Source organism: Mesoplodon mirus (assembly GCF_964341445.2).
Source record: "Mesoplodon mirus genome assembly, chromosome: 6".
NCBI classification, from domain to species: Eukaryota; Metazoa; Chordata; class Mammalia; order Artiodactyla; family Ziphiidae; genus Mesoplodon; species Mesoplodon mirus.
Genome location: NC_138982.1, coordinates 8,534,030 through 8,558,540, shown reverse-complemented (window position 1 = coordinate 8,558,540; position 24,511 = coordinate 8,534,030). Strand labels below are relative to the sequence as shown.

Genomic DNA, 24,511 nt, shown 5'->3' with positions numbered 1-24,511 from the left:
ATCTGTACATATTGTGTATTAAAGCCTTTTTTTTTTTTTAGTGTTTCTCTGTTCGTTGCTTCACATCCGCACACATAAATAGCGACATCCCGATGATGATGGCAGAGGATTCAGTTGGACAATCTGGATTCCATTCCCTGGCCGAAGGGGAGCCCATGGTTCATTCTGTAGGAGGGATTTTGAGGGATAATAAACATTCAATTATTTGAAGAAAGGAAGTGGTATGGTTTTGATTTTATTGTTCAAAGTCATATTAGTCTAATGAGGAGGACAAGGAAGGGGCAGGTATGTGGAGCTGACTTTTCTGAAATGTATGTGACTATAAATTGTATTAAATGTTATAAGATTATTTTTAGGGAATTCGCTGGCGGGCCAGCGGTTAGGACTCCGTGCTTTCACTGCCAAGGGCCCGGGTTCGATCCCTGGTCGGGGAACTAAGATCCCACAAGCCGTGCAGCGCGGCCAAAAATATACATATATATCTCTGTGCGTATATATGTATATATACGTATATATATATATATACACATATATGTGTATGTATATGTATATATATGTATATATGTATATATACATATATGTGTATGTATATGTATATATACGTATATATGTGTATATATATATATGTAAAGAATCTGGCTATGTAAAAGAAATTGTAGGAAAAAAATAAATGAGGGTGATAGGGACTAATAGTGGATTCTTTGCTATTTAGAAACAACCCACTAGGATGTGGAGATTGTAAGGCAAATACCTTAGATTTACTAAATTACCCCTCCCTTTTCCCTACCACTTGGGCAAGGTTGTTAGCCACCAGATCCCAGGGAATTCTCATATTCTTTAACCCAGCCCACAGGGTTGTCCTGTCTCTCCCAGAAGGCCCTGTCTCTGTCAGCATCCCAGTTTCATCACCAAACTCTGTCAAGAACTGAGAAGAGTTTGAAGTTTTTCTGTACTTGGAAGCTAACGAGTTAGCCTCCCACAGCTCCATGGATACTGGCAGCAGATATGAGACTCCTGGGTCAGAGACTAAAGACTTTATTACTCAAGACATAGAAAACATCATAATCTTCATATTTGCATTGGTTTCCTTTGCCTCTTAACTCCTGTGTGGATTGTCGGGGTTGATGCTGTGCACACCGTGGGTTTGCAGTACAGCTGAGCAATCTCGAGCTTAGGAAACTTGAGTCTTTTGTAATGGGCTGCAAGTAAGTGTGCCCGATGCTTGCTCCAGAGGAAATAATTTTTATTGTATTGGACAGGAAACAAAACTGCCCTCTACTCTGGAGGGAGACACTATCTCTATTTTACAACAGAGGCCTCAGTACCTCTGCTTACCAGGCAAGCAGAAACAAGAAAGCCGTGTAGAATTGCCTGCCAACAATAAATTCATTATCTTGATTGTGGGAATAGTTTCATAGGTATATACATATGTCAAAACTCATCAAGTTACTCACTTTATGCATAGTTTATTGGGTGTCAGTTTCACCTTAATACAACAGGAGGGAACAAGTCTTGCTACTCAGATATGTTGTTGGGACCAGTAGCCTCCGTGTCACCAGAGTACTTTTCAGAAGAGCAGAACTTCAGGCTTCATTCCAGATGTACTGAAACAGAATCTGTGTTTTAATAAGATCCACCCGTATTTAGTTTTATTTATTTATTTATTTATTTATTTATTTATTTATTGCGGTACGCGGGCCTCTCACTGCCGTGGCCTTTCCCGCTGTGGAGCACAGGCTCCGGACGCGCAGGCTCAGCGGCCATGGCTCACGGGCCCAGCCGTTCCGCGGCACGTGGGATCTTCCCGGACCGGGGCACGAACCCGTGTCCCCTGCATCGGCAGGCGGACTCTCAACCACTGCGCCACCAGGGAAGCCCTAGGTTTTTTTTTTTTAATTGAAATATAGTTGATTTCCAGTATTTAGCTTTTTAGCTTTTTATTTTGAAATAATTTTAGACTTAAAGAGAAGTTGTGAAACTATCACATAGAGTTCTCCTTTCCCCCAGCTTCTCCTAATTAACATGTCACTTACATAACCATAATATAACTACTCAAAATGGGAAATTCACATTCATACAGTAGTATAAACTAATCCACAAGCCTTACTTGAATTTTGTCAGTTTTCCAACTCTTGTCCTTTTTCTGGTCCAGAATTCAATCTAGGATCCCACGTTGCATTTAATTTTCACGTCTTCTTACTCTCCTCCAATCTGTGATAGTTCCCTAGTCTGTCTTTCTTTCATGACCTTAACATTTTTTAAGAAGACTGGCAGTTATTTTATAGAATGTCCCTCAATTTGGGTTGGCCTGATATTTTCTTGTGATTAGGTTAAAGTTCTGAATTTTTGTTAGAAACCTGCAGAAGTGATGTCTGCGGCCTTAATGCATTCTATCAGGAAGACATCAATATGTCTTATTATTGTTGTTAACCTTGATCCTTTGATTAAGGGGGTGCCTGCCAGGTTTTTCCATTGTAAACGTACTATTTTCCCCTTTGTAGTTAAGTATCTTGTGAGGAAATAACTTTTTAAAAAAAATTTTTGTTGGAGTATAGTTGCTTTACAATGTTGTGTTAGTTTCTGCTGTACAGCAAAGTGAATCATTTATACATATAAATATATCCACTCTTTTTTAGATTCTATTCCCATACAGGTCATTGCAGAGTACTGAATAGAGTTCCCTGTGCTATACAATAGGTTCTCATTAGTTATCTATTTTATGTATAGTAGTGTATATATATCAGTCCCAATCTTCCAATTCATCCCACCCAGGAGATACTTTTAGACCATGTAAATATCCTGTTTCCCATCACACTTTCACTCACTAGTTTTTAGCATCCCCGGATGCTTCCTGTCTGCAACAATCATTTCTGTAATATTTGCCTAATAATGGTGATTTTCTATTTCCATTATGTCTTTACATTTATTCATGAAATTCTACTGTAAGGAAGAGTTGTTGCCTGTCCTCCATTTATTATCCAATTATTTATATCAGTATTGGTCATCTCTTGCCCCTATTCACATCCTCTTAGCCCACTTTTTTTTTTTTTGCAGTACGTGGGCCTCTCACTGATATGGCTTCTCCCGTTGCGGAACACAGGCTCCAGACGCACAGGCTCAGCGGCCATGGCTCACGGGCCCAGCCACTCCGCGGCATGTGGGATCTTCCAGGACCGGGGCACGAACCTGTGTCCCCTGCATCAGCAGGCGGACTCTCAACCACTGCGCCACCAGGGAAGCCCTTAGCCCACTTTTTGATTCCAGTTGTAGCAACCAGCTGCCCAGGTGTAACCTGACAGCATCTTACTTTACCATATCTCTGGTTTTATGAGCTGGGATTTCTCTGCCTCCCAGCTTGGAATACTCATTTGAACTCATTCTGTCATTTTTCACCCATGGTCAAGCCTGGAATGCTAGAGAGTTGACACCATATGGGTAATGTTTAAACAATGGGGACAGGAGCCCCTGTGTAAATATGCTCCTCTGTATTAGTTAGCAGATGTAATAGTTTGCATCTGCTAATCCCAACCTCCCACTCCATCCCTCCCCCATCCCCCTCCCCCTTGGCAAAAGCAAGTCTGTTCTCTATGTCTGTGAATCTGTTTCTGTTTCGTAGATAAGTTCATTTGTGTCATATTTTAGATACCACATATAATTGATGTCATATGATTTTTGTCTTTCTCTCTGACTTCCTTCACTTAGTACAATAATCTCTAGGTCCATCCATGTTGCTCCAAATGGCATTATTTCGTTCTTTTTTATGGCTGAGTGATATTCCATTGTATATATGTACTACATCTTCTTTATCCATTCTCCTGTCAATGGACATTTAGGTTGTTTCCATGTCTTGGCTATTGTAAATAAGTGCTGCTATGAACATAGGGGTGCATGTATCTTCTTGAATTATAGTTTTGTCTGGGTATATGCCCAAGAGTGGGACTGCTAGATCATATTATCATTATTTCTTATACCTCACATATAATTTATATTTTTAGGATAAATAAGATATTTATCTTAAAATAATTTTAGGTTTGATATTAAGAAAAGTTTACTTCTATTCATGGTGACTGTGTAATCTTTCCACTGCCTGAACAAAGTCATTCCAGAAATGAATTGAGGAGAAAGCTGTGTCCCTCACTGAGGAAATTCCAAGGTTTTGATTCCACTCTGCAGTTTAATGTGACTAAACTGCACATAATAGGACTGTCTCTGGAAGACAAGGCCTTGCTATAACACATTTTTCACTTAAGTGTTATTTCTTTTGTCTGTCACTGGATAGATTGGGTGTGAAATCAGGATGCTTTTTAAAAAGTCATCTGCAGGATTTCCCTGGTGGTGCAGTGGTTAAGAATCCACCTGCCAGTGCAGGGGACACGGGTTTGAGCCCTGGTCTGGGAGACCCCACATGCCGCGGAGCAGCTAAGCCCCCGTGCCACAACCAATGAGCCCGCATGTCACAACTACTGAAGCCTGCACGCCTAGAGCCTGTGCTTCACAACAAGAGAAGCCACCACAACGAGAAGCCCGTGCACCACAGCGAAGGGTAGCCCCTGCTCGCCACAACTAGAGAAAGCCCGCGTGCAGCAACGAAGACCCAACGCAGCCAAAAATAAATAAATAATAAATTTATATTAAAAAAAGTCACCTGCAACTACAAAAGTCTAGACAACTGTGGATTTTGGGGAATGGTAAATAGGTGTCTCTAAGGTCCTTGTCACTCAAACTGTGGTGTTTGGTGAAGCAGCACCAGCCCCAGTTGGGAGTTTGTTGGAAATGCAGACTCTACCCCACTCTGAGGTGGGGTACCTCAGACCTGCTGATCTAGAGTCTGAATTTTAATAAGATTTCTAAGTGATTCCTGGGCACATTAAAGTTTGAGAGACATCGGTCCAGGAGCACTATAGCTACGCCTCTAGAAAGCAGCATCCAGCCTCAGGAGAGGGGCAGCACAGGGAAATTCCTCAGGTTTAACTCTAGCAGATCTGTCTCTTTCATGGCCATCTGTTGCCCCGCATATACAAGTAGAGACTTTATTTATGCTCATCTCCTCTTTCCAATGTGCTAGGCTGTGGCACTCTCATCCATTCAGTAAAAACTTACTGAGCTTCCCTCAAGCACCGAGGATAACGTAGTGAATAGAATGGCGTAGATCTGAATCGCAGGGAGCTTACAGTCTAACAGGACACAGGTACTAAATGAGTAATCACAAGTTTGATGAACGTTAGAAAAACAATTTTATGGGCAAAGAGCTGGAGATGGGGAGTCAGAGGAAGCTTTTCTGGAGAGAGTGTTGTTTCAGCTTAGATGAGAAGGCATGTGTAGATGAGGTGTGGATGAACTGGGGGATTGTTCTAAGCACAAGGAACACCCATGAACGAAGCTCTTTGGACATTTATGTGTGTATTTCCAATGCCTTGCACTGTTGGTGGCATACAATAAGTGCTTAATAAGTGTTTGCCAAATCAGTACGTGTTCTGTTGTGTTTCAAACATCTACTCTTTTGCTTTGGAGATAGTGGAAGCTTTATTTTCCTTTTCAAAGGAAATCAGATTTTTTAATGGGGAAATGAGAAGGAAGAGAGAAAGCTGACTGTTGTGCAAATTGCTAAATTGGAACTGTGAGTGGGAATGAAAAATTGATTTACATGAATTTTCCTCCCTGAAGCAACTTGACAATTTATTCTGTTCTGGGGAATTTTCAGTTTTTGGCTTGAAAACCAAGCTGTTCCTTATTCTGAATTTCTTGGCCTGCTGTGAAACTAGCATTTTGTGTCTTTTACAGCATACCCTGATTAGGTCATGGAAATTCACAGCTAGATCAAACCAGTATATGGAAAATTTGAAACTTGCACTGCCCATTTTACTTCAAGGCGTTGGAAGGTGTTACGAAACATTGACTTTTAAATCATTCTTTTCAAAAGCACTATTATCAAATGATCATAATAATCACCATCATTTATTGAACACTTACTATATGTATTACATAGCAAAATCCTCATATTAACTCTACGAGTCATATGAAAATTGCCAAATATTAACAATTTCATGTGGTTTAACTTAATATTATCTTCCGACTCTCACCTTAAAAATGTACAAAGAGGTTAGAGAATCCCTGATTGCCATAGCCTTACTCAAAAATTTAGCACTGAGTTGTCTTCATAGATAAAGAGATTCCGAGGTACAGTTCCTTAATGACATCCACTGCTTCTCCCTCCCCCATTAGCCCAAGCACAGCTCTGCATCTACTTCTACTTGGACAGTTTACACTTTGACCTGAGGTGGTTATCAATCCATCTCTCCTGATAGACTGAGCTCCTTGAGGATGGAGGTTTCGTCTGTTTTCCTCATTTTTGTATCTTTGTGCTTACGATGTTTGAAAAGTATTTAAGTTGAAACCACAAAATTTCTGTGGAAACTAAATAAATCTTATTGTTATTGAAAAATGCAAGGTAATGACTCCATTGGGGCTTTTGCATTTTAGAATGAGTCCAAGGAGACTGCATTCAGCATTCTTGACCACCTAGGACTTTATCTACGTACAGTTATGCAGAAATTATCTCTCCACTCCACCCCCAGAGAAAGGTCCAAAGGTGCTTTCTCACCTCCCCCAGTTCCTTTAGGTATTTATTTAAATGGCGCCTTTCCTGCTGCCTTCACTGAGCACTCTATTTAAGACAAGTCATCCCTCAAACACCTTCTCTGCTACATATTTCCCCCAAAGCATGTCCCAGCCTGTAACATAGCTTATATTTTGTTTATTTCTTTTGCATATTGTCCTTCCCACCCCACTAAAATGTAAGCTCACACATGGTTTTCAGATAGGCACAAAATGTATTAATACTGAACTAAATGGACTGGTATTTGGGGGGTGGGAGCCGCGATTTTCTCTTCAGCTTCCACGTGACATGGTGACCTGGCCCGGTTTGGATCTTACTTGCCTGTGTACTGAAGAAGCCACATGCCCAGCGGTCTCTAACCCCTGTCTGAATAATTTACCGCATACTCGTCCCCACACGTGGCCTCAATCACTCGTCCCCATGCCCCTCCATGCTGCTGCCCCGGAGGTGACCCATCAAGTGACTGGGGACGGAGTTGTGCTTGGGAACTAGGGATGACCTAGTTCCTCCTTTTCTAAGAGAGATGGGGGTTTTCCTGCTTGGGGCCGGGGGGATGGGAGTGGATGGAAAAGTCAAGATTCCCACCCAAGCCGGGGGAAGGGGCGGGGAAGGGTGTGTCTATAAATTTTAGGCCTCAGGCCTGTAGCCTGCCCCGGAGGCGGCTGGGGAGCCGCGCTGGCGAGATTCCTGCGGGGGACCCACTGAGAATCTCCAGTGGACTACCCAGGGACCCCGCAGGAAGCCTGACGCCCCGCTGCTACACCTCGCGGCCCCCTCCTCTCTTTGGGAAGCCTCGGGGCGGGGTTTGTTTACTCCTCGCACGCACCGCAGGCCTGGCCAATCCGTGGGGAGAGGCGCCGTACGTCATTCATCCCGAGGGCCAATCGGCGCTCACCGTGCTGCTCCGCCGCCAAAGCTCGCGCGGGGGAAGCGGGGCAGTGGCTGGGCAAGGCGAGGGCGGACGAAACCGCCAGCGGTCTCGGCTGCAGCCGCCGCCGCTGCTCGGTACGCGGGCGCGCCCTGACCCTTCCTCTTTGGGCAGGCTCAGGGGCGCGCGCGCGGTCGGCGTCCCGGGAACTCGAACTCCAGGGCCTCTACTGGGCCGGCCGCGGATCGCCCAGCCTGCCCGGCGTGTGAGTCGGCCGGGACCCGGCCGCCGCCAGCCGCGGGCGCCACTAGAGCGGCGGCGCCCGAAGACGCGCCCCACGCTCGAAGAACAGCCCTGCGCGGTCGCCTCGTTTTCTGCAGCCAAGCGGCGGTAAGGTTCAGGGTGCGGGCGCGGGCTCCGTGCCGAGGGCCTCTGGACTCGGCCCGGCGTGTTCCTGGGCAGGTTCCCCTCCCTGCGCCTCCGGGTACCCTTGTCACCCCGAGTCCCATCTATTTATTCCCACGCATTCTTCCAGGCCTGGCCGAGTAACCCTTGAGTGTCTGGGGAAGAGAGTCGGAAACCGGAGACCGCCCCTTCCCCCCCCGCCCCCCCCCCGCCACACACAGAGCAAATTGGGGGAGGCACCGTCCCTGAGTCACGCCTCGTGGAAGAGAGGAAGGGCTGCTTTCTACTTTCTCGGTATCTTCAGGGGAGAAGCATGGCTTCTAAGTCTGGTTTTCCATCTCAACCAGGTGTATTTCAGAGTTCCAGAGCCTCGTGCGCTTGGAAGAGCCTCGTAGCCTCTATAAGGGAACTTTTCTCTCAAGTAGAGGGTCACTTTTGGGGCCCAGACTCCTTTGAGAAATTCCGGAGAGCCAAGGTCTCTCTCCACAGAAAAGGGTAAAGATTTTTCTAGGCTCTTGCAGGGAGACAGTGCAACCAAGGGGATGAGTGCTCAGTCTCTGGTACCTGGCGTTGTGTGGTCTCCGTTTCTTCAACTGTAAAATACTATCCACCTATTGAGAGTGTTGCCAGGAGGAAATGGACTAATCGGTGTAACCATTTGGAACAAAGCTCATCTCCTATTAATTGCCCTGCCCTGCATGAGTTAGGCATTTAATTGACCCCGTGAATGATGGTTTAGAAAAGTTCCCCGTATTGTTTCTCTTTTTCCGTTCAAACGGTTAACAGGCTCATCCCTTTCCGTATTCACTGCTGACGCTCCCTTTGAGCCTTTGAATACTTTTCCTCATTCCGGCTCTGAGGGCTCAGACTCCCTGTCCCACTTCTTTGCTCTCTTTTTAGTAAGTCAGTAGCTCATTCCCTTCCTTCCCCTTTCTCCCCCAAATCTTAGTGTTGTGTTTTTTCATTTGACTTCTATAGCCTCATTTTTTTCTGGGCCACTTTTCTTTTCTCTTAATGGCCTGAAATCATCTTCACCTAATAGATATAGTTGAGGTGATTCATCTGTCCTCTGTACGGTGTAATCATGACCCTACCTCTGTACAAAATTCTACAGAAAATAATTTAGTTGATCTGATATTGCATGTTGCTTTTCCATTTCATTGGTTGGCCTATAATTTAGCTAAAGCTTTATCACTATCCTGTTACTGTAATAAATCTTTAATGGCAGTGTCCATTCTCAAGTAGCACCCGGAGAAAAATCAAATGCCTAGACCCCGGATTCTGTCACACTTCTGTGCTGGCTCTTGATGCATTTGTTATTTATTAGAACATCTTGTGCCTGGAACTAGAGTCTAGTCTCATGGCAGACATGGTGTCTGGAGCCCTGTTCTGGCAGTACAGTTGCAGTTTCAGCAATGTGGTGCTTATATTTGATAAAGGCCCAAGACTTATTAAACTCTTATTTTTGAGTTCTCTTTATGTCTAGTTGTTTAATTAAGAGGGAAAACAGAATTTTCAAGTGTTTAATACTTCACGTTACCATTTTGTGATCATGTACCTTTCCCCCCAACTCTTGGAAATGTGTCGTCCAACTGGCACCTTCAAGTTTTTCCCTTGCACCCAAAATTCTTAACTGTGAGCTATGTCCCCTCAATACAACTTGAAATTGGGTGCACAGATATGTTTATCCTTAATATGGAAGCATTTGTGGAAGGAAATTATACATTAAAACACAACCTGAAGGATTCAAAGATTGCTTTTTGTAATTAGGAATTGAAATGTGAATATACATTTGCTTTTTTTTTAGCATTATAGAAAGACTGGCTTTGTTTTCTTGCTGTTGATATTTTATGTTTTATGCATAATGCATGAGTCATATATGTACATTGCACTTCACCATTTTTATTTATTTATTTATTTATTTTTAAACATCTTTATTGGAGTATAGTTGATTTACAATGGTGTGTTAGTTTCTGCTTTATAACAAAGTGAATCAGTAATACATATACATATGTTCCCATATCTCTTCCCTCTTGCGTCTCCCTCCCTCCCACCCTCCCTATCCCACCCCTCTAGGTGGTCACAGAGCACTGAGCTGATCTCCCTGTGCTATGCGGCTGCTTCCCACTAGCTATCTATTTTACGTTTGGTGGTGTATATATGTCCATGCCAGTCTCTCACTTTGTCACAGCTTACCCTTCCCCCTCCCCATATCCTCAAGTCCATTCTCAAGTAGGTCTGTGTCTTTATTCCCGTCTTACCCCTAGGTTCTTCATGACTTTTTGTTTTTTCCTCAGATTCCATATATATGTGTTAGCATATGATATTTGTTTTTCTCTTTCTGACTTACTTCACTCTGTATGACAGACTCTAGGTCCATCCACCTCACTACAAATAACTCAGTTTTCTTTCATTTTATGGCTGAGTAATATTCCACTGTATATATGTGCCACATCTTCTTTATCCATTCATCCAATGATGGACACTTAGGTTGCTTCCATGTCCTGTCTATTGTAAATAGAGCTGCAATGAACATTTTGGTACATGACTCTCTTTTTTTTTTTCCTGTTTTATAACAAAGTGAATCAGTTATACATATACATCTGTTCCCATATCCCTTCCCTTTTGCGCATGACTCTTTTTGAATTATGGTTTTCTCAGGGTATATGCCCAGTGGTGGGATTGCTGCGTTGTATGGTAGTTCTATTTTTAGTTTTATAAGTAACCTTCATACTGTTCTCCATAGTGGCTGTATCAAGTTACATTCCCACCAATAGTGCAAGAGGGTTCCCTTTTCTCCACACCCTCTCCAGCATTTATTGTTTCTAGATTTTTTGATGATGGCCATTCTGACTGGTGTGAGATGATATCTCATTGTAGTTTTGATTTGCATTTCTCTAATAATTAGTGATGTTAAGCATTCTTTCATGTGCCTCTTGGCAATCTGTATATCTTCTTTGGAGAAATATCTATTTAGGTCTTCTGCCCATTTTTGGATTGGGTTGTTCGTTTTTTTTGGTATTGAGCTGCATGAGCTTCTTATAAATAAATTTTGGAGATTAATCCTTTGTCAGTTGCTTCATTTGCAAATATTTTCTCCCATTCTGAGGGTTGTCTTTTGGTCTTGTTTATGGTTTCCTTTGTGCAAAAGCTTTGAAGTTTCATTAGGTCCCATTTGTTTATTTTTGTTTTTATTTCCATTTCTCTAGGAGGTGGATCAAAGAAGATCTTGCTGTGATTTATGTCGTAGAGTGTTCTGCCTATGTTTTCCTCTAAGAGTTTGATAGTGTCTGGCCTTACATTTAGGTCTTTAATCCATTTTGAGTTTATTTTTGTGTATGGTGTTAGGGAGTGTTTTAATTTCATACTTTTACATGTAACTGTCCAGTTTTCCTAGCACCAGTTATTGAAGAGGCTGTCTTTTCTCCACTGTATATTCTTGCCCCCTTTATCAAAAGTAAGGTGACCTTGGGCTTCCCTGGTGGCGCAGTGGTTGTGAGTCCGCCTGCCGATGCAGGGGACACGGGTTCGTGCCCCGATCCCGGAAGATCCCACATGCCGCGGAGCGGCTGGGCCCGCGAGCCATGGCCGCGGAGCCTGTGTGTCCGGAGCCTGTGCTCCGCAACGGGAGAGGCCACAACAGTGAGAGGCCCGCGTACAGCAAAAAAAAAAAAAAAAAAAAAGTAAGGTGACCATATGTACATGGGTTTATCTCTGGGCTTTCTATCCTGTTTCATTGATCTGTATTTCTGTTTTTGTGCCAGTACCATACTGTCTTGATTACTGTAGCTTTGTAGTATAGTCTGAAGCCAGGGAGCCTGATTCCTCCAACTCCATTTTTCATTCTCAAGATTGCTTTGGCTATTCGGGGTCTTTTGTGTTTCCGTATAAATTGTGAAATTTTTTGTTCTAGTTCTGTGAAAAATGCCAGTGGTAGTTTGATAGGGATTGCATTGAATCTGTAGATTGCTTTGGGTAGTAGAGTCATTTTCACAATGTTGATTCTTCCAATCCAAGAACATGGTATATCTCTCCATCTATTTGTATCATCTTTAATTTCTTTCATCAGTGTCTTATAATTTTCTGCATAGAGGTCTTTTGTCTCCTTAGGTAGGTTTATTCCTAGGTATTTTATTCTTTTTGTTGCAGTGGTAAATGGGAGTGTTTTCTTAATTTCACTTTCAGATTTTTCATCATTCGTGTATAGGAATGCCAGAGATTTCTGTGCATTAATTTTGTATCCTGCTACTTTACCAAATTCATTGATTAGCTCTAGCAGTTTTCTGGTGGCATCTTTAGGATTCTCTATGTGTAGTATCATGTCATCTGCAAACAGTGACAGCGTTACTTCTTCTTTTCCAATTTGGATTCCTTTTATTTCTTTTTCTTCTCTGATTGCTGTGGCTAAAACTTCCAAAACTATGTTGAATAATAGAGGTGAGAGTGGACAACCTTGTCTTGTTCCTGGTCTTAGTGGAAATGTTTTCAGTTTTTCACCTTTGAGGATGATGTTGGCTGTGGGTTTGTCATATATGGCCTTCATTATGTTGAGGAAAGTTCCCTCTATGCCTACTTTCTGCAGGGTTTTTATCATAAATGGCTGTTGAATTTTGTCAAAAGCTTTCTCTGCATCGATTGAGATGATCATATGTTTTTCTCCTTCAATTTGTTAATATGGACTTCACCATTTTTAAAGCCTATTTAAGTATATGAAAGTTCTTAGAATGTCGTGAGGAAACAGACTAAGCCAAGATTAAATTCATGGCAGAAATAGTGGAGTAGAACCTAGTATTCTGACTTCTAGTCCATTGTTTCTTAGTTTGTCAACCTTAACAATTAATCGGGACTAAAAGATGAGAAGGGAGAGTTTAAGATGAAGTCTTAAAGGCAGAGGGGGAAACTTTCTAATTTGGGCATTAAATATTAGATATTGAGTAGTATATTAACACCTCATTTTTTAATCTTTAAACTTAGGTATGTTTCTTTTAAAGGTGAAATAGTAAGCCATTATTACTTACCGTCAGAACTTACTTATAGTCAGTTTACATTGTCGCTTGGCAAACTTGATTTCATTTTTTTTCTGAACCTGTCATATTTTAAGCTCTTATTGTAACATGTGTCTTAATGTGTCTTAGAGGAAACTAGAAAGCATGAAGTTCAGTGCTTTTTAGATCATAAAGTTTTAATCTGGGATAAATGATTCTAAGGATGGGGCATGAATACATTAAAAGTAGATTTGTGAACCCTTGGAAGTTTTATGTGCATTTGTATATTTTTCTGGAGAGCAGATTCATAGTTTCTGAGGCAAAGATATTTGAACGACTCTAATTTTTATAAAATTATTTCTTTTACTGAACTAGAAGTTATATCGTCACTGGTTCTAGTTCTGTCCCCTCTGTAGTGGGTTTTCAAATATTTGAAGATGCTTCCTATACTCTCCTGATTCTTTTCTTTTCTAGACAAAATATTCTCAGTCTTTAACCTCCTCTAATGATTCTGTTGTTTGGATTTGCACCTCCTCAAATTACTTATGGCTCATTTGTGGGTTTGTGTAAGTTCATCCGTGTAGTACCCATAACTAGATATTAACCAGTAGAGAAGACCGTAAGTTACTGCTCTGATTTAAGATTAAGGGTAGACTTGCTTCTTTGGCAATCGCGTGGCACTGTTAATTTACAATAATGTCCTGTCAGGAAGGCGAACGCTGGGGCTAGCCTGCCTGGGTTTAAAAATTCTGGTTCTAGGGCTTCCCTGGTGGTGCAGTGGTTGAGAGTCCTCCTGCCGATGCAGGGGACACGGGTTCGTGCCCCAGTCTGGGAAGATCCCACATGCCGCGGAGCGGCTGGGCCCGTGAGCCATGGCTGCTGAGCCTGCACGTCCGGAGCCCGTGCTTCGCAACGGGAGAGGCCACAACAATGAGAGGCCCACATACCGCAAAAAAAAAAAAAAAAAAATCCTGGTTCTACAGTTTATCAGCTTGGTGACCTTGAGTAAATTATGTAAACGTTTTGGGGCCTCAGTTTTCTCATCTGTAAAATGGGGTTTATCATAGTACCTATCTAATAGGGTTCTTCTAAGGAATAAATGAATGCATATATGTAAAGCATTTAGAATAGTCCCTGGCATTTAAGTGCTATGTGCATTACTCATTACTGATTTTGTAGTCACCTAACATTCTTGAGTTGTTTTGTCCATGCTCTCCCAGTTCTTTAATAGAATATTTTTTGGTAGGACTTCATATTTATCCCGATTAAATTTTATCTTGTCAGATTGGTTCCAGTATGTTGACTCTAAAAAAGAGAAAAAGTCTTGATTTGGTCATTCAATAAAAAAGTTTGTTTATCCATAGATTTGATAAACTATAATTTTGATAATGCTGACATAGCCTTCATGCAAATATTATTAAAATGTTGACTAGGTGGGCCTAGGATCAGAGCTCTTACCCTGCTAGAGACCCTCATAATGTTGGCTTTTAAAAGCCTGTTAATTCTTTGATTCAAGTTGTTCAGCTAATTAGAAATCCAGCTAATTTATCATTATCTACCTCAAATAGTTCTAGGTTTTCACAAGGAGAATATAAGGAACTTTAACAATTGCCTTCCTAAAACCCAGGTAACTTTATATGCTTCATTTTTAAAAATTCTGTCTGTTTAATAACTGTCAAAAGGAAGAGCATTAATCTGTCATTACTCATCCTTAATGAAACTCTACTGATTTCCAGGAGCATAGGTTGGTTATTGCTTTTTCTGTGTTCATAGACTTCTCTCAGTAATGACTCTAAAATCTTGTCTAGAGTTACATTTAACTTCAGTGATCAATAGTTGGCAGGATCCCCTTTCCCTAGCAGCTGCATGGACATTTCATCGGGAGTGATGTACCTTGCTGAAGGTTTCCTTAGAGCAGTTAAGGGACTCTGTTTAGAATCTTCTCATCTATATTGAGCTTTGGTTTCCATTAATTCATTGATTAAATTTATTAAATGCCCATTTTGTGCAAGATACCAATGCTCATTTAACCCCATCCAATCTGAAGAGAATTTTTCTTGATAGAGATACCTGAAGCAAAAAGGTAATCCATTTCTTGCCATTCCTACTGTTTTTACCATAGTCTGGCCCTCCATTCCTTTTCTCTACAATAATAGCTTCCTTTTGACCTTCCTTCTTTGATCTTTTTCTGTCTCCAGTCCTTAAGCATTGCAGCCAGAATCATCTTTTTTGTTTTGTTTTGTTTTTTGCTGGACTGCTCAGCCTGCAGGATCTTAGTTCCCAGACCCGTGCCCTCTGCAGTGGAAAAGTGGAGTCTTAACCACTGGACCACTAGAGAAGTCCTTCACGTTTTTTCTTTAAATTACTTAACTAGGTTTTGGCTGCGTTGGGTCTTTGTTGCCGCGTGTGGGCTTTCTCTAGTTGTGGCGAGTGAGGGTCACTTTTCGTTGCAGTGCGCAGGCTTCTCATTGCGGTGGCTCCTCTTGTTGCGGAACACGGGCTCTAGGCAGGCGGGCTTCAGTTGTTGTGGCATGTGGGCTCAGTAGTTGTGGCTCGCAGGCTCTAGGGCACAGGCTCAGTAGTTGTGGAGCATGGGCTTAGTTGCTCTGCATGCGGGATCTTCCCGGACCAGGGATCGAACACGAGTCCCCTGGATCGGCAGGCGGATTCTTAACCACTGCGCCACCAGGGAAGTCCCTGTTTTTAAAATGCATGTATTTCTTTAAAGTCTTTTCTTCCCCACTGGAAAAATGTTTAATGATCTAATTAGATTTTAATTTCTGACTACTTTCCAACTCCCTTATTCTGTTTTCTGTTTACTAACCTTTTAAATTCAAGCCTCCCCCGCCCTCTTTATTTTTTACCTTACTTGTTCTTAGAGATGATATGAACCATCAGCCAGATAGTAGGCATGGAGCAATGGTGATTCCTCACCAGCTGGTGTGTGTGTGAGTCACTCAGCTGACAGATATGGAGTGCTTACTATGTTACAGGCACTGTGTGAGCCACTGAACTGACAGAGGAGCATGACATAGCCTCAGCCCTTGAAGAATTCTAAGTGCAGGGAAAGATAGAATAGGGGAAAGTGTTTGGAAAAGAGAAATCTTTCTTTTTTTCTTTTTCTTTAATACTCAAAAGCATAATAAGTTTATGTAATGGATTCCATTTTACTTTGAAAAGAGCCAAGTATGTTGTTATTAAAGAATGAGTTTGTGGGACCTGCCTGGCGATCCAGTGGTTCAGACTCTGTGCTGGGACTTCCCTGGTGGCACAGTGGTTAAGAGTCCACCTGCCCATGCAGGGGACACGGGTTCGATCCCTGGGCTGGGAAGATCCCACATGCCACTGAGCAGCTAAACCCATGCACCACAGCTACTGAAGCCTGCTCTCTAGAGACAGCGAGCCACAACTCCTGAGCCCATGTGCCACAACTACTGAAGCCCACGCACCTAGAGCCTGTGCTCTGCAACAAGAGAAGCCACCCAGTGAGTAGCCTGCGCACCACAACGAAGAGTAGCCCCCACTCGCCACAACTAGAGAAAGCCCGCGTGCAGCAACAAAGACCAATGCAGCCAAAAATAAATAAATAAATAAATTTATTTATTTATTAAAAAAAAAAAAAGACTCCATGCTTCCACTGCAGGGGGTGTGGTTCGATCCCTGGGAACTAAGATCCCACATGCTGCATGGTGCGGCCAAAAAAAAAAAAAATGGGGGTGTAATGTACATGTAATGATAAATATAATGAACACTGCTCTACGTTATGTACGGAAGTTGTTAAGAGAGGAAATCCTAAGAGCTGTCGTCACAAGGAGAACAATATTTTTCTGGTTCTTTAGTTTTGTATCTGTATGAGATGATGGATATTCACTAGGCTTATTGTGATAATCCCTTCATGATGTATGTAGATAAATCATCATGCTGTCCACCGAAACTTTTGCAGTGCTTTTGACAGTATATCTCAATAAAACTGGAAGAAAAGAAAGAACATATGCAACTAACATATGCAGTCAATAAAATGATTTCTAGGCTAAAGAAAGTTTGGAAAAACTTAGATAAATTATTCTGCACTAATTGATACGTTTTAAGCTACAAAGTCTTTACAAGTAGGAACATCTTGTGAGCATAGTGATTATGTATTTTTTTTTTTTAATTTATTTATTTTTGGCTGTGTTGGGTCTTTGTTGCTGTGCGTGGGCTTTCTCTAGTTGCGGCGAGCGGGGGCTACTCTTCATTGTGGTGCACATGCTTCTCGTTGCAGTGGCTTCTCTTGTTGAGGAGCACAGGCTCTAGGCGCGCGGGCTTCAGTAGTTGTGGCACACGGGCTCAGTAGTTGTGGTGCACAGGCTTAGCTGCTCTGCGGCATGTGGGATCCTCCCAGACCAGGGCTCGAACCCGTGTCCCCTGCATTGCGGTGCTCAGGCTGCTTATTGCGGTGGCTTCTCTTGTTGTGGAGCATGGGCTCTAGGTGTGCAGACTTTAGTAGTTATGGCTCGTGGGATCTAGAGCACAGGCTCAGTAGTTGTGGTGCACGGGCTTAGTTGCTCCGTGGCATATGGGATCTTCCTGGGCTCGAACCCATGTCCCCTGCATTGGCAGGCAGATTCTTTCTTTTTTTAATTTTATTTATTTTATTTTATTTTTTTATTTTTTTTATTTTGTGGTACGCGGGCCTCTCACTGTTGTGGCCTCTTCCGTTGCGGAGCACAGGCTCCAGGCGCGAAGGCTCAGTGGCCATGGCTCACGGGCCCAGCCGCTCCGCGGCATGTGGGATCTTCCCGGACCAGGGCATGAACCCATGTCCCCTGCATCAGCAGGCAGACTCAACCACTGCGCCACCAGGGAAGCCCCGGCAGGCAGATTCTTAACCACTGCGCCACCAGGAAAGCCCCGTGATTATATATTTTTAAGTTGAACACATCATTGTTCAAAGGTAACAGAATATATTACCTGTGGAGACATTCTAAGAAACATACACTGAAAATCTTTGTGAAAAACGCCGTAACTTCTTCCATTGACCTTAACATTTGAGCAAATACTTGCTAACTTAATTAGTAAACTAGTTAATTACAATGTAAAAGCAGCTAAATATTTCTTATAAATGAGCTGTGTCTGAAAGAACTTAAGATATTCCCTCTTCCCAAGTCAAATTATTTTCTTTTATTGTTATTATATCAGATCCAGCAGTATTCTTGGGATAATCTGGACTATTAGATACTACAACTCTAAGATCTGTTCCGAGTTATTAATTTCATAGTCTAATTGAATTTACACTCTGGGGGAAATGTTCAAGACAATTGAATTTCTTCTCTTGATATAAGTGACATAAAATAGGAATAAATTTCAAGAAACTGAAATACTAAGCAAAAGCGTGTGAAACTAATGCTAAGGAAAAGACTTTTTTGAAAGGGGTCACTACCTACAAAACCCTTCTTCCCAATAACAGAAAGTAATTTCAAGTGAAATGAGAGAGATCATAGTAAGTAAAGAAAATAAGAGATTCTAATATAAGCAGCTCATTGAAAAAAGTGAAATCCTGTTTACAAGGCTGTTCTTTCATAACCTACAAAATGTAGAAGACCACAACATATTTTCTAGGATTAAGTGAGAAACTAAAGATCCAAAATCTGAAAGCTTTGTATTCATTATGAATTTTAATGGCTTACTTTGCAAACACGGACAATGTGATGAGGACCTCATGTAGTCCTGCCCAGCAGTGTGTGAGGTAGGTTTAATTGTTTTTCATTTTATAGGTGGGGACATAAATTGCTTTACTGGGATTAGGAAGATAGTGATGGCAGAGCTGGGGCTCAGACATGAATCTGTCTGACTGTAGTGCTAGCCACTCCACTATATTGCCTCACTGAAATGTTCAGGCCTTTTCTTCCGTATTTGGCTGTACAGCAGATATTAGCACAATCTTGTAAATCAGCTATACTTCAATTAAAAAAAAAAAAAGTTAGGCTTCCCTGGTGGTGCAGTGGTTGAGAGTCCACCTGCCGATGCAGGGGACACGGGTTTGTGCCCCGGTCCGGGAAGATCCCACATGCCGCGGAGCGGCTGGGCCCGTGAGCCATGGCCGCTGAGCCTGCGCGTCCGCAGCCTGTGCTCCGCAACGGGAGAGGCCACAACAGTGAGAGGCCTGCGTACCGCAAAAAAAAAAAAAAAAAAAAAAAAAAAGTCACTGATCACCCAGCAAAATAAATAAATAAACAAACAAATAAATAAATAAATGCTCTGCAAAAATAATAATAAAATAAAATACTTAGGCCTTCAACATTAATGCAAGAACCCAGACATCTTTTTTTTTTTTTTTTTTTTTTTTTTTTTTTTTTTGCTGTACGCGGGCCTCTCACTGTTGTGGCCTCTCCCGTTGCGGAGCACAGGCTCCGGACGCACAGGCTCAGCGGCCATGGCTCACGGGCCCAGCCGCTCCGCGGCATATGGGATCCTCCCAGACCGGGGCACGAACCCGTATCCCCTGCATCGGCAGGCGGACTCTCAACCACTGCGCCACCAGGGAGGCCCTAGACATCTTTATAGGTTCTTCTTAGTTGAGTCTTTCCAGTATAGTTTCTGTTTTTCCTAGAGCATTGTGAATTGATCCAAATATAAGTAAGTGATTTGAAAATTAGCCACCGTTTTTGATTGATCATCCTTTCTCTAGCGTCACTGTTTACTATAATTTAAAAATAGACCATTTCTGTATAATGTTGTCATATCTTCATTTCAGCTGTATTTCAGTTAATTGGTTAAATCCTGATTGTGACTGTGTGAATCTGTTATACTGACTGGTTTACTGTGAATAGAAACAAGTGCATGCTTAGATAAGACGTTAACCTAACTCCTTTGTAACATAAATTTTTAATTTATCTTAATGCCTATGTTATATGCTACAGGTCCTTTTGACTTATTTAAAAATTCAATATGTATGGGCTAAAAGAAAAAAAGTTGGGTATTATGAAATGATGTAAAATCTTAAAGTTGTGACGAAAGAAGAGAAAACGGCTAAAAGTGTTCTGAAAAGTAAGAAGGATAAAAATATAATAGCAAATAATAGGGGCAGTGTTTATTGTTCTTCACAGAGCAGGAGCACATGTATTTCATAGTCAAAAAAAGCAGTGGGTAATGATGCTGTTATCAACAGGGGTGTGGATATGCCTCATGAATTGAATATGCAACAAGGAATGTGTTTTGTTGTGTTTTTTTTACATCTTTATTGGAGTATAATTGCTTTACAATGGCGTTAGTTACTGCTTTATAACAAAGTGAATCAGTTATACGTATACATATGTCCCCATATCTCTTTCCTCTTGCGTCTCCCTCCCTCCCACCCTCCGTATCCCACCCCTCTAGGTGGTCACAAAGCACCGAGCTGATCTTGAAAATAAGAATGATAGTACATATCTTTTCACCAAAGTAGAAAATATTGTACAGAAGGATTTTTTTTTTTTTCCTCTTCACATTTAACTCTAGGTATATATTGAAGCATTCTGATCACCTGTAGCATAGAGCTCAGACTGGCTGGCTGTCTATCTAGTTAGGTATCTATCTTAGGGTCAAAAGCCTCTGACTTATTTAATACCTCTTCCTGTTTGTGTAAAATTCACTCCAGTACTCACTCTGGAAAGAAACACTTTGACTCAGATTGACCTGGAGTGGAAACAGGGAACTATGACATTCATTTGACTTAGTAATTTGTGTAAAACTTTTTCTGACTGTTTTTTATTATCTCAAGGGTAGAGTAATTCTCAGCTCACCATCTAGTTATTTTTTAGGCTTTCTGTAAGAATATGAAGCATTTTTTCACGTTGTGACTACTAGCAACTTTGATGAATTTTTCACATTGAATCTACATCTATCTTAAGTAACCAGTGTGTGTTTGGTAAAATTTTTATGTCCAATATCAGAAGCTCTCTCACAGTTTGCATTATCTAGTGCTTACTGTGTGAATCTTGTTGTGTCTGATAGTTCCCTTGAAGATAATCCCTGTTATATCTACTCTTTGTCTTAGCTCTTGGTTATCTTGCACAAATCCCACTTTTTCTCAAGAGGAATATAGGAGATCAGTTGCTGAGGATGGGGAGATAAAATAGACCAGTTGTGCTTTCTGGATTCTTCTGGGCTTAGGGTCTCATGCTTGCCTTTCTGACTTCTTGTATTAATATTTGGCAGTTACCAATTTAAGATTTTCTGAAAGAAGAGTCTTCTTCATATTTTTCGTCTCACTATCCAGAGATAAAACTATATTTTTAAAAACTGCCTTTTTACTGAAAGATGATAGATATCTAAAATTGGACAAATTTTCACTAACTAAATAACACATCAGTGTAACTAGCACCGTAGATCCAGAAACAGACAATTAACAGCTCCCTACTGTCCCTTTCCAGTCATGAACACCTCTTCCCCAAGGGGAACTATCTTGATTTCTAACAGCATGAATTAGTAAAACTACCTTTAACCATATCTGCTTTTAGTTCTTTTGATGGTTATCACTCTTAGCGGTATAATTATTGCTGTATTTCTTTTTTTAAAACTTTTTTACTTTAAACTAATTTTAGACTTACAGGAAAGATACAACTTCCTAATGTTAACCTTTTCATAACCACTGCATAATTATCAGGAGCAAGAAACTAACATCAGGACAATATTATTAACTAAACTACAGACCTTAATTTGAATTTCATCATTTTTTTCTGTAATGACATTTTTCTGTTCCAGGATCCTGTCTAGGCTCCCACATTGCATTTAGTTGTTTTTCCTTAGTATTCTCTATTCTCTAACAGCCTTCAGTTTTTCTTTGTTACATGACCTTGACACTTTTGAAGAGTACCGATCATATATTTTCCAGAATATCCTTTATTTGACTTTGTCCAATGTTGTCTCATGATTGGAGTATGTTTTTTTTCTACTTTTTTTTTTTTTTTACTTTTTACTAAAAATACCACAAAAAAATGTGTCTTTCTTTCACAGAGCTCATCAAGGGGTTCATCATGTCAATATGTTTTATCATTGGTGATATTTACCTTGGTTACCCTTGTTTACCTTGGTTAAGTTGATGGATGCCCACTTTCATTTTTTAAATCTTGATCTCTAATCCTTTTGGAGTTTATTCGTGTGTATGTTGTGAGATATGGATCTAATTTTATCTTTTTCAGAATGACTGCCCAGCACCATTTATTAAAAAGTTCATCTTTTCAGTTGATACCAAAAAGTATTTGACGAAATTCAACACCCTTTATGATAAAAATACTCAACAAACTAGGAATAGAAGGAACTACCTCCACATGTAAAAAGGCCCTATAGGAGAAGCCCACAGCTAACATCACACTGAGTTGTGAAAGACTGAAAGCTTTTCTTCAAGTTCAGGAACAAGACTAGGATGTCTGCAGTCACCACTCTATTTAACATAGTACTGGAAGTCCTAACTGGAGCAATTAGTCAGGAAAAAGAAGTAAAAGACATCTGAATTGGAAAGGAAGAAGCAAAATTTTCTCCATTGGCAGACAATATGATCTTTATATGTAGAAAACCCTAAAGATTCTACATACCCAAGCGTATTAGAATTAATGAACAAATTTGCAGGATAAAAAAATCAACACAAAAGAATCAGTTGCATTTCTACACACTAACGTAGTGAACAATCCAAAGGGGAAATTAAGAAAACAGTTCCATTCAGGATAGCATGAAAAAGAAAAAGGAATAAAATACTTTAGGAATAAACTTAATCAAGGAGGCAAAACACTGGTACATGGAAAATTACAAAACATTGCTGAAATTAAAGAAGACACAAATAAATAGACAACTTGTGTTCCTAGACTGGAAGACTAAATGTTGCTAAAATGTCAATACCACACAAAGTGATGTACCGATTCAGTGCAATCTTTATCAAAATCCCAATTTCATTTTTTTAACAGAAACAGAAAAATCCATTCTAAAATTCATATAGAATTTCAAGGGACCTCACATAGCCAAAATAATCCTGAAAGGGAACAAACCTGGTGGACTCAGACTTCCCAATTTCACTACTTATTACAAAGCTACAGTAATCAAGTAATGTGGTACTAGCATAAAGACAGACATAAAAATCAGTGGAATATAATAGCCCAGAATAAACCCTTGCATATACGGGCAAGTTATTTTTGACAAGGGTGCCAAGATCATTCAATGGGGAAAAGGTGGTCTTTTCAACAAATGATGTTGGGGAAACTGGATATCCATGTGAAAAAAAAATTGGGCCTTTATGCCATATATAACAATTAACTCAAAATGAATCAAAGATCTAAACTTAAGAGCTAAAAAGTATTAAATTCTTAGAAGAAAATATAGGTAAGAATCTATGATTTTGGATTTGGCAGTGATTTCTTGGACATGATACCAAAAGCACAGGTAACAAAAGTAAAAATAGATAAATTGGACTACATCAGAATTAAAAACGTCTGTGCATCAAAAGACACCATTAAGAGTGAAAGGCAGCCTATTGTATGGGAGAAAATATTTGCAAATCGTATGTCTCATAAGGGGTTAATATCTAGAATATATAAAGAACTTCTACCAGAACCCAAACAACTTGATTCAAAAATTGGCAAAAGGACTTCCCTGGTAGTGCAGTGCTTAAGAATCCGCCTGCCAGTGCAGGGGACATGGGTTCAATCCCTGGTCCGGGAAGATCCCAGATGCCGTGGAGCAACTAAGCCCACGAGCCACAACTTACGAGCCTGCGCTCTAGAGCCCACGAGCCACGACTACTGAGCCCACGTGCCACAACTACTGAAGCCTGCGCACCCTAGGGCCCGAGTGCCACAATTACTGAAGGCCGCGTGCCTAGAGCCCGTGCTCTGCAACAAGAGAAGCGACAGCAATGAGAAACCCATGCACTACAACAAGGAGTCACCTCCGCCGCTCGCTGCAACTAGAGAAAGCCTGCGTGCAGCAATGAAGACCCAACACAGCCAAAAAAAAAAAAAAATTGGCAAAAGACTTGAATAGACATTTCTCCAAAGAAGATATACAAATGGCCAAAAAGCACATGAAAAGATGTTTAACATCCACTAATCATTAGGGAAATGCAAGTCAAAACCACAGTGAGGGGCTTCCCTAGTGGCGCAGTGGTTGAGAGTCTGCCTGCCGATGCAGGGGATGCAGGTTCGTGCCCTGGTCTGGGAAGATCCCACATGCTGTGGAGCGGCTGGGCCCGTGAGCCATGGCCGCTGAGCCTGTGCGTCCGGAGCCTGTGCTCCGCAACGGGAGAGGCCCCAACAGTGAGAGGCCCGCGTACCCCCCCCCAAAATAAAAACGCAGTGAGATACCACCTCGTACCTATTAGGATGACGCCTATATAAAAAAAAAAAAAAAAACCCCAAACAGAAAATAACAAGTGTTGGTGAGGATTGGAACCTTGGTTGGTGGAGAAATTGAAACCCTTACACTGTTGGTGGTAAAATTTATAAAATGGGACAGCCAGTGTTGAAAACAGTATAGAAGTTCCTCAAAAAATTCAAAGTAGAATTACCATGTGATCCAGCAATTCCAATTCTGGATATATACTGAAAAGAATCGAAAGCAGAGCCTCAAAGAGATATTTGTGCACTCATGTTTACACCCATGTTTATAGAAGATACAAGCAACCCACCTGTC

At 41.2% G+C, this 24,511-nt stretch overlaps 2 protein-coding genes across 6 annotated transcripts in view; both read left to right on the top strand.

The window, feature by feature from the left end:
• GK5 (glycerol kinase 5) overlaps window positions 1-251 on the top strand; it is an 85,779-nt gene extending 85,528 nt beyond the window's left edge. The window contains exon 16 of the mRNA XM_082624399.1: window positions 42-251. Within this exon, the coding sequence (XP_082480525.1) occupies window positions 42-82 (41 nt within the window). The 3' untranslated portion in view covers window positions 83-251. The remainder of the gene's footprint in view (window positions 1-41) is intronic.
• Window positions 252-7,742: 7,491 nt separating this feature from the next.
• Window positions 7,743-24,511, top strand: part of TFDP2 (transcription factor Dp-2) — a 177,396-nt gene continuing 160,627 nt past the window's right edge. For 4 of the 5 annotated variants that reach the window (XM_082624412.1, XM_082624410.1, XM_082624409.1 and 1 more), the window contains exon 1: window positions 7,789-7,874. The gene's annotated coding sequence lies outside the window, so the exon portion shown is untranslated. Of the gene's footprint in view, window positions 7,875-24,511 lie in introns of all 5 variants that reach the window. The other variant, XM_082624413.1, reaches the window with a different exon arrangement.